The sequence below is a fragment of the Propithecus coquereli genome, unplaced genomic scaffold, assembly GCF_000956105.1.
Source record: "Propithecus coquereli isolate 6110/MARCELLA unplaced genomic scaffold, Pcoq_1.0 Scaffold212, whole genome shotgun sequence".
Lineage (NCBI taxonomy): Eukaryota > Metazoa > Chordata > Mammalia > Primates > Indriidae > Propithecus > Propithecus coquereli.
This window is the reverse complement of record NW_012146301.1, coordinates 3,068,975-3,082,371: the sequence shown is the minus strand read 5'-3', so window position 1 is coordinate 3,082,371 and position 13,397 is coordinate 3,068,975. Positions and strand designations below refer to the sequence as shown.

The 13,397-nt window shown below is 38.6% G+C and overlaps 1 protein-coding gene across 1 annotated transcript in view; it reads left to right on the top strand.

Annotated features, from left to right (window-relative positions):
- Positions 1-13,397, top strand: part of NALCN (sodium leak channel, non selective) — a 332,353-nt gene that overhangs the window by 237,862 nt on the left and 81,094 nt on the right. Inside the window, exon 16 of the mRNA XM_012644439.1 lies at positions 12,363-12,499. Within this exon, the coding sequence (XP_012499893.1) occupies positions 12,363-12,499 (137 nt within the window). The remainder of the gene's footprint in view (positions 1-12,362; positions 12,500-13,397) is intronic.

The window sequence follows — 13,397 nt, the reverse complement described above, 5'->3', positions numbered from 1 at the left end:
GATAAGAGACTGGCTCCTCTATCTGGGAGCTTGGAGAGCCTGGAGGACTAGTCGGTACAGCCAGTAGATTAGAGCAAGGTGAGTTGGCTGTTGAAAGAAGTTGACATCTTCCTTCCGAAGAATGGTACGGCTAGAGGTAGTGTGAATATGCCCACGTGTGGCCTGCAGATTGCTAAAGGTGAGAGGCCAGCCAGAGTACAGCTTGCACTAGCTCGCAGGGACAGTCCAGAGAATACCTTCCAAGGTTGATACCGGGGGGACCCCACCCGTTCCTAGTTCTCTGCCACCCTGGACAGTTCAGTGGGGATCTCAGTGGTTCCCATGACAGATGTTAGAGGAAGGTGGAGGGACAGAGGGCTGCCCAGATAGAGGCCGAGCCAAGACATGCTGCAGTCAGCGAGAGGCTTAGCAGAATGGCCTAAGAAGACAAGACTCTCTTTCTCTTAGGAAGCCTTTGGCTGTGGAAGGCCAGCGTGAAGCCGTCCTTATTAAAAAAAAAAAAAAAAAAAGAATGACACAAACCACATGTTGACCATATCAGCAAAGGCCACAAGCTTTAAACAGGCCTAAATCCAAATCAAACCAGAAAGAGGGTCACCCTGAAATGTGCCTGGTCTCCTAAGACAATCCCTTCTTTTCTAAACTCTCCTCCCTGGCCTCCACTCTGGAAGAACTAGGCACAAAAGAAGGACAGGTGAAGCAGTGGAAGAGGAGACCATGTGCCCTCCCAGTTCAAGACCACAAGTCGCACTCGTAGCGCAGTGGCCAGGGGCTGGGGAGGTGTGGATCAGATACGAGACTAGATTGCACTGGACTGATGTTTAATATCCAAATCTGGCCAAAAAGTTATGGAACTTACCTAAGAATAAAAACCAGTCTCTTTTTTTCTTTATTCCTTTTTTTCTTTATTCAGAATTCAGCTATCCTGTAATTAATCCTGTAATCGAGGATTAATGATTGTAAGGCTGTCCTTCCCTTACATTCTATTAATACTTGGTGTACTTGCTGAGTATTAGCGCAGAATGTGACATTCTCATGAACAGCACAGGACTACTGCAGATTTTCTAGTCTGATAGTAACAAAAGAGTGACTTAGATTGTTTCTAGGGAATGAGAACTGTATATGCACATTATTTTGTTAATGTTATCCCTCTTTCCATTTGTTTTACATATTAATAAAATACATTGATTAATGTGAATTTTCATAGTGCGTCTAATAAGCTCTTTTATCAAAGTATGTAAATTTAAAAACTCTGTATTCAACCACAAGCATACTCAGGAATGATACTTGGATATGCATAATTGTTGCCAGAAAAGAATTTATTGAAGAAATTACCAAGGGGTTGGCTTTTACTAAGAATTTGGGTAGTAATCCATAGAATTGGATTCCCTCCCATTTTTATTTATTCCCTCCCATTTTACTTTATATGGATGTCTCAGAACTGTCATGGCAACATCAAGGGCAGAGAAATTTTAAAACCACAATGCAAATGATATTGTAATTAGCCAAAATTTATGTAAGGTGACATAGATAGCTGACCAGACAGTTGAAACCGGTTCTCGTCTGTGTTTATCAACCCACCTTAGTTAGACTTTAACACCTGCACCCACTCTGCAAGCCCCACTCTGCAAGCCCCTGCATCCAGCTCCCATCCTAGTAGCCTAGTTTGCTTCTGAGAGTTGTTTATTTCAACACCTGCACCCACTCTGCAAGCACCTGCATCCAGCCTCAGCCATGCCTCCTAGTCTCCTACTCCAACTGTTATGTAAGGTACCTACATACACAGATAGGTAAATATATACACAACTAACTATATATCTGTGTGGGTACACAAATTAGTATATATACAGACATTTTCTAGCTCTTTCTCCTGAGCAATCCTAGAAGCAGTGGTATTCTAGTAACAATGAGCAAACCCTAGTGCTAAGATTTTGGTCTCTAAATACCATTCTCCAGTAAAACAAATTAGCACTCTGGAGAGACGACTGGTTTTAGAGGTGAGTTTAAAAAAACACAAGATGATACCGAGCATTTTGTGGTGCCAGAAAGTAAGGAAGAGCTAAAAAGAAAAAAAAAAGATGGAGATTTGTCTAAAGGGCAGATGAGCTAACCCAAAGGGGTCCCAGTGGCCAAAGCAGGAACACTTTGAGCAATAAGGTAAATAAGGATAGTACTGGATTATAACCCAAAGAGTGAAGTAAGCAGCCACAAATACATACTTATATAAATACATGATCAAATAAATAAATGGAAAGGAAGGAGTAATTCTAACTAATATATAAACATAGAGGAATAAAAATGATGGAATAATAAAGGATGAAAACAGAAAATTGCCCTTAGAACACCACAGGTATAGTTGCTACAGGCAAGCTCTACTGATAAATGCTAAAATTAGTATGCAAAAATTTAAGGAGAAGTAGAATTTTGCATGGCCTTGAAATATCCTCTCTAAAAAATTTTTTGTAATTATTATAGCAATTTTAATGTGTGTCCACAAATTCTTTGATACTCCTCCTTCCAAGGAGATAAAGCTTAATTCTTCCCTCCTTAAGTGTCACCTTAGTAACTTGCTTCTAACCAATAGAGTAGGGAAAGAGAAGCATTGTAACTGTATAATGAAGAGACCTGGCAGACATCACCTTATCCATGTGACTACAGTTAACATCACCAATAATAAGACATATTGATATTCTAAACACCCTGATAAGATGAGAAAGACACATCATCTCCATTGCATTCATCCTCCAAAAATTCCATAATCTCAATCTAATTATGAGAAACCCTCGGACAGTCCAAATTTGAAGGATACTCTACAAACTACCTGACTGGTACTCCTCAAAACCATCAAGGTCATTAACAACAAGGAAAACTAGAAGGACTGCCACAGCCAAGGAGAACAAAAGAAGATGTGACAACGAAATGCAATGTGGTATCCTGAATGGGACCCTAGAACTGAAAAACACCATTCATGCAAAAACTTGGGAATTCCGAATAAGTCCTGCACTTCAGTTAAATGCATCTGACCAAGGTCGATTTCTTAGTTTTGGTAAATGTTCTATGATATGTAACATGCTAACATAAGAAAAAGCTGCATCAAGATAAATGAGGATAAATATATATATATATATATATAAGGAAAGTTAGTACAGAGAGTTCCGTATACAGAACTCTCTGTATTATCTTTGTGACTCATATGTAACTTTAAAATTATCTCAAATAAAGTGTTTTTATAAATAGGATAAGAATTTTCTGTGGTAAACTCCAATAGCATAACATATAAATTGGCTGCTGTGTTGCCTTATTAAAAGATGCATAGAGCTATGAAGCTTTATATCATCAATATGTTGTGTAGAATTTATAGTATATTATACTTTTTTATCTTAAAAAGTTGGGACACACAATTCATCAAGAACCAAATGCTATTTATGACTTTGTTTCTAATAGAAAATCTGATATGAGTTGTCATTACTCTCCTCTTTCATCTTCACCAGAAATATAATTCATCTGAAATTGGAAGAATTGCATGGCATGTGCTGATTTATATAGCTGATTCCACATTGTAAATAACCTGAGAAAAGAATAATAGAAAGATGAGAAATAATGCAAAGGATGCACTTCAGCCTGTTTATGGGACACCATTAATGTTGCCTTCTTATTCTTCATGTCATCACTATCATGTTATTATTGTCTTGTGGATACAAATGTACAATGGGAGGCCAGGGAGCTACAGAGAGTCCTGCCCTTAATTGAAAATGTGTCATCTTAGTAGGGGAAAGACGCATGTAGTTAGAAAGTTACAGTGCAAAGCTAAGTGCTAGGGTTGAGGAAATGCAAGGTGCACAGGGGAAGATGTGCCTAATTCACATTAGAGGCGTAGGTCCTGGAAGAAGCATCTAAAAATGACGGATAGAATTTTGTTAGGAAAGTGGGAGAAAATGTCCCACATAAAAGGAAGAGAAGGTACAAAATTGCAGAGGTAAAAGTGCACCAATTGCTTAAAAATGTTGTTTGGATCAGGCAGAATGCAGCAGTTTTTAGAAACTGCAGCTCTGAAATCAGAAAGATTATGGCCAAATCCCAGTTCTGTCCTTTCTACTTGTGTGACTTCAGGCAGCTGATTTCAGCTCCTTGGACCTCAGTTTCTTCAACAGGATAAAATATAGAACTGGTTATGGTAGCCACATTAGGGAACTATTTTCAGGATTAAATAGTACTAGCAATGCAAAGTGTTCAGCATGGCATCCAGCACGCTCTTTACTGCTTCAACTACCAATTATTGTTATTCTGAGAAATATTTCTATAGAAGATGATTTTGGAAAGGTTTATAAGAGTTAAACAAGTTAGAAGGAGAGTGTATTGTAGGCAGGGGACAGTATATTCATGTGAATAACTATATGAGGGGACACAAACCTATTCATTAGAACATAAAAGGCAAGACGTGGGAAGAGGCTTTCTGCCAGGCTAAGGAGACTAGAACTTCTCCTATGCACAATTGACAGTCCTTGAATTACTTTCAGGATCAGAGGAACATAATGGTATTTCTTTTTAGGTGTTTTGAAGGATTGGTTTAAAGGGACAAGACTAAGATGGAAAGCCAGTTAGGAGAGTTTCAGGAGTTGCAGCAAAATGAAATCTGGATGACCAAGAGACCGTGGGATTCAGCAACGTGGGAAATGTGGTGTCTCTGGCAAGAGCAGACCCACTGAGGCGGTGGGGACACCAGAGGCAGGAGGGGGGGACAAGGAGTGGGGAGCAATGTAGATGCCGCCATAGGCATCTCTCCCAGGAAGCAAGCTTGGAAAGGGAAGGACGCAAGATCAGAAGTGTTTGCCTCTGTCTATTTTCATTATCATTTCCACAATCAAGAGTCTTGGGAAAATAAACCAATCAACATCGTGAAGGGGAAGAAATTGGAGAGAGAGGGACAGGGTGAATGGTCCCAGACTAGACAGAAGGAAGGGGCCCCAGAGCACACACGAGCCGTCCCATTCGCTCAGACAAAATCCTTCTCTGCAGAGTTACTGTGGCATGGTGGAAGCTTTGGTTTTTATAGCACATTTCCCTTGAGTAATTCGAATTATAGGTGATATGCTATCTCACTTATATATCTTGTATTTATATAAAAGAATGAAGATCCTCATTTTTCATTTGAGAACACTGAAATCCAAAGTGGTGAAGAGGTTGTAACACTGAACAAAAATTTAAATCCATGTCTTTTTCCTTTTTTTTATTGTTTTTACTTAGACTATGTTATCTCCTATGTTTTCTAAATCAAAAAAGAGAGGACAATTATGTGAGTGCATATACACACACATTCAGGATATATGAAATATATATATATTTATATAGAGATGTGTATCTATGTATAGATATATATGGACATATATCCTGAATTTCTTTTGATATGGGCTTTTTTCCTATTAGTTACTATTCATCTCATAACAAGAACAAAGTGTCCAGTTTATATGGAACTGTAATATAATTTCACCAAAAGTGAAGCAAAAAAAAATGCATTTTTTATCATAATGAGCATGTTTCTATGACTCAGTAAATTCCCTAATGGAAACGACTGTGTCTCAGAACAAAACACAAATATAAAGTAAAACAGAGGCGTTTGGGACCTAGAACTAAACAACATACACCACTGTCTCTAAGAAATCATTAATTCCGTTAATGGGATTTTAAGGGAAAAAATATAAGGAAAACTTATCCATTCAACATAATTATTCTAATTTTCAAATAAGGTTTTTTCTTTTACTGATTTATTAGTGTTGTCTGTTTATTAGTTAAGCCTTGCTGCAAATACTGTTTACATTGTAGCAAAAAGTAACCTTCTGAAGGACATTGAAAAGCTTCTAAGATCTTAAGTGTGGTGATAAGAGCATGAAAGTCAACATTTTATATGCATTTTAGGGATGTCCTGAGGTGGTGTAAATGCAACAGCCTTTATAAGTGCTCTGCTGGGCTCCCAAACCAGCAGGCACAGAGCAGCCACTCAATTGCCCAGTGCACCAGTTCCTCCAAAAACACCTTTTCTCCCCACTTACTTAAAGGGCATGCTGTATGGATGAATGAGTAACAGATAGGGATCTGTTGAAAGATGTAGAAAAAGAAACACCACGTGCAGTTACCGGCTAATGTCATGAAATTGCTTTAAACATTTTGGGGTGCCAGCTGTCTTATAAAAATATAGCTTTTATGGCCCGTAGGCTAACCAAGACATGATCTCTCAAATTGACATTAATGGCTTGAGTTGATGTGCCGAAGTAATTAAAACCCCAGTTGGACCTTGGAATTCCTAGAGTTATTAAAGGTGTTTGTCAAAGATGGAAAAATTAGTGACTTAAACACTTTTTAAAGGAAACCTTTTAAAAGTGTACAGTATTGCTGTCTTATATGCAATCATGTCTTTAGGAAGACCCCATATTCTGAATTGCTGTGTCATGTATAGATCCAGAAAAAAACAGCAAAAGCCATGTGTAAAGAAGCGAAGCTAATTCAGCTTCAGTTGACTCACATGAACGACAGGAGGAACCACTTTCTCCTGATTGAACAGAATGTGGTCATTTTTTCCTATATTGAGCAATCAGAAAATATACTTCAGTTTTGTTAACCTGCAAATCTATGTGCATTTCTCAAACTAGCATGGACTTGATTTTCAAATGAGAATCTCCCAAGTCTGAATGCTTTTTCCACTGTTTTCTTTTAGGAAATCACACCAAAAATTTGTATTTAATGTAATTCTTCAATGCAATCATTCCTCATAGCATTCAGAAAGCAACTGAAACTGAATAATGTTTGAATATTTTAACAGAAGAAAGCACAGGCTGAGATATGGAAGATTTAAGCTATGAGGCAGAACAGGGAAGTGTTATGCAGAACAATTACACCCGAACTCTCTAGAGAAGCAGAGGAAAGCAGAAGACTTTCAGCGGCCCGATATGTAATGATATCTCCACCAGGCAGATGCTGAGCCGGAGAATAGCACTGAGCTTAGATGACTTATATCTTTTGAAGCTCAGGGTTTGAAATGTGTTCCTTTGATTCTAATTCCATTCTTGCAAATGTGCTTTATTATTATTTTTTCGACCACGTGAATCCGTTACAAAGCTATCATCTGATCTATCTGGTGCAGTCAGATTTCACGCTCAGCTGAAGCCATGATAAACACCTTTCTTTGTCCTGTTCTTTACATTAAGTTTTTCAACATAAAGAATAAAATCTCAGGATTCTCTGCACTGTGTTCTTTCCCTTTGAGAATCGTGATCTTTAAAACATTTTCTAAATGGACATTTACAATTATAATTACTTTATGTTAGAAGAGCTTCTTTTTTGGGTATATATAGTGTAATGATCTTAAATTCATATCCAGTTCTTATAATCCATATTATTCACTCATTTACATCAAAGTAAATTTAATCTCGGGAATTTCGTACTTAAATAGAAAAAGGGGAAAAAATTTGGATAAAAAGTAGAATAGCATTTTATTACATTTTAAAGAAACTTTGCAGTGGCTTCAGAGTACCAAGAAATACTTTTATTTATTGTGGTTACCGCATCTTTCCCCCAACTCACAACCCCTACTCCCATCTTGCCCTTTCTTCTTTTTCCTTTGGTCAAGATCATGGGTTGGGGAAGAAAAAATAGTCAAGGTAGTGGTGATTGATGATGAAGTAAGAATTAAACGATTTTGCTCACCTACATCATCTGCCCCCTTTTTGGAAAAATGTTTTTGCTGTCCTATAATATACATATAGGAAGGTGCATTTTGCTGAATTTTTGAAAACTGAACACATTCAGTGCCCAGACCAAGAAATATGGGCTGTGCCTTGGAAGCCCCTCCCCACACACCCGGCTAGTCACTGCCCGAAACCCCACCCCATCCAGGACCACCACTCTGCTGGCTGCCAGTGGCAGAGATCAGTTGCTGTCTGTTTGATTTAATAGAAACAGAATCATTGAGTATCTATTCTTTTGTTTTGTCTGGCTTCCCTCACTCAACATTATGTTGTAAAATTCACCGTATTGTTGTGTTGGGGTGTATTTCACTCATTCAAATGTTTAAATAAGCCACAATTTATTTCTCCATTCAACTGCTGATGGACATTTGGAGAGTTCACAGTTTGAGACTCTTACAGCTAGCACGGCGGTGGCTATGGAAGGGCTTGGCTGTGCTGTGGGTGCGCACACCCTCGTGGCAGGTGCACACCTAGAGGAGGTTGTGCAGGACCACTGGGCGTGTGTGTGTTCATTTTTAGTTTGTGCTGCGTATCTGTTCACAACAGAAAAGAGCACTTGGGAACTGCTGTTCAGAAAGAGAACCCTTCCTGCTTAGAGGAGATTCAGTTCAGTGCCTCAGCAGCGAGAGCCGAAATAGGCACACTCAAGCAGCCACTCGTTTTCTCTGTTTTAGCTGGCCCTCCTCCACATCCGTAGAGCAGCGATGCCCAGCATTCAAGAAGAGGCACAACCGTGAAGGAGCTTCTGAGTCAGCAAAAAGAGCTTCTCATTTGCTCTCTGTAGTTTTATGGTACAATGACCAACTCATGTTGAGTTTTAATTCATATATCCACAAACACTTATGGTATTTCTACTCTCTAGAAGAGGCTATAAAAGTACATTTTAAAAGGGATCGTGTCCCTTAGGAGCTTACAAGCTTTGTAGTATACGTATCTCTAATACAGATTAGAATAGGACAAACTCCATCTTAAAAACATGTAAGCAAGGTGATTATTTTTTAACACTGGTAGCCTACATGTGTTAAACATTATATTCTAGGATATTTGATTAAACATAACTTGCCATTTCCCCAACATGTACCTTCACAAAATTTTGTAAGTCTACACATTCTTTAGCTTGTCAATGACAGACATCAGTTCAGGTTAAATACCACGAGAGTCTGACTTTATTCTATTCTGCGAATCCAGGGACACCTATACTCCACGCCAACAAATATATTCGATCAATAAAAATAAGTATTTTATGCTTATCTCCATCCTTCAGAATATACCTAAACTCTTTCCTTTGTCCCCATTGTCCCCATTGCAGTCCCCATTGTCTCCTGGAGACTTTAGTTCTGCTACCTAATCAGTACAATTATTTATTCACAATATTTGCTTAGCTTACTCTGTGTGGACTGTTGCGCCAGGCACTGGGTATGGAATAATGAACAAACCCCACGTGGTCTCTACCTTCACAGAGTTTACAGTCTCGGGGAAAGAGATATATTGTTCAGGGAGTCACACAATATAATTTCAAATGATTATATGTGTAGTGGGTTTAGTAGTGTTCCCCCAAAATTCATATTCAGCTGGACCTTGGAATGAGAACTTACTTGGAAATTGGGTCTTTGCAGAGATGACCAGTTAATTTAATCAGCCTCAGGAAAATAATACAATATGTATTAGGTCGAACCATAAGAAATTGCCAATTTTTGATTGCTTTGACCCACACAAAGAGCAATATTATAGAGTTCAACCTAACATGTTATGAACTTGTAAGAGGAAAACTTTGTTGGTCAGAGAAAGTCTCTCTGAGGAGTTTCTAGCAGAACTAAAATCTGGAGACCAAGCAAAAGCTGATGAAGTTCAAAAAAGGAAGAGCGGGACCCCCAGCAGAGGGAAGGTTCTGAGACAGAGGGCCCAGGCACTTTTGAGGAACTGAAGAAGATATGACTGGAACATGGTGTAGGGACAGGGCAAGCTGAGGCTGGGAAGGCAGGGAGGTGCCAAAACGGGCCCCAGAGCCTACACTAAAGATTTAGATTTTTAGGCCAGGTGTGGTGGTGTGCACCTGTAGTCCCAGCTACTCAGGAGCCTGAGGCAGGAGGACCCCTTGAGCCCAGGAGTTCCAGGCCAGCCTGGGCAACATAGCAAGATCCCATCTCTAAAAAAAAAAAAAAATTTAGATTTTGGTTTTAAGAGCAGTGGAATGCCATTGAAATATTTTAAGCCAAAAAGTGAGAAGATTAACCACAGAATGAAGAACAAATTATAAGGAGCCAAGCAAAGCAGATGGTGAGACCGTAACAGTGAGTGCAGGAGCCCAGTGGTATCATTGGCCAGGGAGGTGCTGGGAGGATGGAGGGAGTGGGCAGGCCAAGAGGATTTTAGAAAAGAGCTCCATGTGTCCATTTCAATGACATATCCTGATTAATACCATTCACCCTTGTATCTTTGAAGACGTTGAATTCCCATTTTACACACATACCAGTCCTGATACATGCAAGGCCCCAAAGTTAACTATTATGGTTATGTGCAGCCATTCTGCTGCCCAAGAAGTCTCTTGAAGTAGAAGTGGTACCTTCTTTTATTTTCTTGTTTCTCCCTTTGTTCCTCACCCTGTGTTTCCAAGCACTCTCTTCATGTCTCTGCCAGAGTAGCCATTCTATGTTCTTGTCATCTAGTCATAGAACCGTCTACTCCGTAGAACGTGGGCTCAGGGAGGGCAAGTGCAGTGACTTGTTTACTTTCACATCCCCAGAACTTAGCATGGAACCCAGCCTGGGAGATTTGATTTGTAAATGGCAGCATCAGTGTATGAGTAAATTAGTTGGCAAATGCATGAATTAACAAATACCTTGTATCTGCTCTAGCTTATCAGCCTGGTTTTATCCTGATATAATTGCCCTACTCTCTAGTCTGATAATAAATTTACTGCTTTTTCTATTTCTGCGTGCTCTACTTAACCACTGACAAATATTTTTCTACTAGTTGTATCAACTTTTAGGTAACAAATCTTTTTCTAGTAAATCTCTTTGTTTATGTATGGAGTCATTTTTCTAATTGCTCATATCTCATGGAGATACTAGCAGTTTTTGAGTTGTGCCTTTGGGAGCTAATTCTTTATCATCATCATCATCATAACCATCAAATTATCGAGAACATGCCATTCTGCACGTCACTGCATTGAGCACTCCCATTGGGAAGGAAGGAAAGCAACGAATGGCAGTGGCTCCTTCTCGAAAGGAGATTAGTATCCAAGGAAGAAAATTGAAGGCTACCCACAAAATTAAATAAGACATACAAATGGCTAAGGCAAAATGTTTCTACAATGTTTATATAAAAATGTAAGAGCAATTTCTGTAACATAATGAGAAAACCAGAAATCAGGACATGTAATCTCACTGTGAGCTCACAACCAGTTGGACCATTGAGCCATCTTTTGTATTGAAATTGAGATGTTCACCCCAAAGGAAGCCCTCACATTTTCTCTGGCCAGTTTTTATTTCCACATATGGGTAAGAGGAAAGTTGCTGCCTCTCTTCCTGTTATAAAAGCTCTCTGGTCTCTTAATGCTAATCTTCTAGGACCCCAAGACAAACTGTAGTCATGAAGTAAAAGGATACCCAACAAGGGGGTAATGAGCTGATGGGTTTGAAACTTGCCTCCCTAACACCTCCAAAAAGGCTGCCAGAATAAATGTACTCTTTGAACGGGATCAGTGTTACAAGACACTGTTTGGAAGGCCAGTACGGGACCCAAGGCAGACACGGAGAAGTTAGTTCCAGTCCATAGGGAGGTCTGCGGGAAGGGGAGAGGTAAAAAGAAGTAAGTAGGGCCCTCAAGAGAAGTCAGCCTGTCTTGGGAGGGAAAAGAGAGGGTGAGACAGTGCAGAATGAATTCTGGTGGACAAAATACATACTCGTAATCTCTGCCTAGTTCAGCAATGATTCCGGTTTGTGATGTTAAACCTCATCTTCCCTGAAACCCAATTGATAGAAATATAAATATACCATCTTAAATAAATAAATAAATTTATTTTCGTGCCATCTTCTCTCAAAGATATTTTGTGATATTCGAGTTAATAATTCCCAAGCATCTTTGCAACCAAATAGAAAACTCTTGCTCTATGGACCAAATGTGGTGTTTCTATTTTGAGCTTCTCTTTTTAATCTGCTAGACGACATGACCAATTTTCTTGACATTTTCTCTCTTTCCAAATATTATCACTTAGCATGATTCTGTAGTTCATATTTTCATTTTTTCTTTGTTCTTTTGATTTCTGATTCTAGCACATATGTGCGTAAAAGAAATTTTATTGTTTAAATATGTGAATGATAAGTAAACAAAAATTAATGCCTGGGATGAAAAGAAGCTTATCTTTGGGAATAAAATAACATAAAGTTTTCTTCCAATTTTTTTTCTGGTTTTTTTTTTTTTTTTTTTGGTTAAGTTTTGTTTTTGTTTTTGTTTTTCTCTAACGAAGTTTTAGTGCACACAGAAAGTAGACTTGGTGGGCCTTTGCTGCCATCTACTGGTACTTTATGTAATTACTCATTATTGCTTCAATTCTAAAGATCTAACTTTCTGTAACTTATACAGTACTATAGTTTCCCCTTTTTTTCTATTTTTTTTCTTTAGTTAAAGCAAAGTGAAGCAAATGCAGACACCAAAGAAAAGCTCCCTTTGCGCCTGCGAATCTTTGAAAAATTTCCAAACAGACCACAAATGGTGAAAATCTCAAAGCTTCCTTCAGATTTTACAGTTCCTAAAATCAGGTATCAAAGTATTTCTTTGTATATCTCAGATATATTGTAAAAGATTCATCTTAAATCCAATTCAGGCTTTCTTTCAAACTCATGTGTGAGTGGGGTTTTTTTTTTTCTATTTTTAAGTTATCATCTGTATTTCTCCTCTCTCTACTTCTATTTTAAAAACCATTGCCCTCTTTGAGCAATGTATTGGGAGAAGAGTCATTGCACAACTGCAGTGGCCCAGGCGAGGCCACTTCCCGCCGCTGCTCTCAGTGTGTCAACTCAGGGATTGGACTTCCCAGGTAACTGGCAGTGGGGCTCGATTCTGCAGGGATAGCAGGTAGACCAGCCTCTGACCTCAAGCATGTGAGGATAAAATTGCCTCAGTGGCCATTTTATTTTCAAGCAAACAGAGCAACCACCACTGGCCAGGTTCCTGTGCTGCTTGCTACAGGGTTTGCTTAGGCTGCCGTTATAATTTGTCTTCCACTTTTTAAAAGAAAAACCATGACATTTTCCACCCAGACTAATTTTATTTTCAACCACTTTCACCCTCCAGTTAAGCGAATGCATAGAAGATGCTTTAAAACACCTATTTTTAACAATTAAAGGAAATTATTCTCCTTATATCTCAAAAAATTACAAATAGAATAACATGAACTTTTTTACTCAACTAGTTCTAAAAATAATTCTGTGGGGGGGTTATGAAAGTATGAGACTGGATATGGTACCATAATATTTAAAGTTCAAGTAGAAATATATTTGCATTTCTGATTAAAACAAAATTAATTCAATTTGGTTATTCGAAGAGATATTACTTGAATTGTCAGCATGCTTTGGAGATCAGATGAAGTCGGTTTCTTTTGAGTCTTTAAATGCAGAATTATCTCTCAATGATTCTTGTGATAAATGGAAGTTTGGA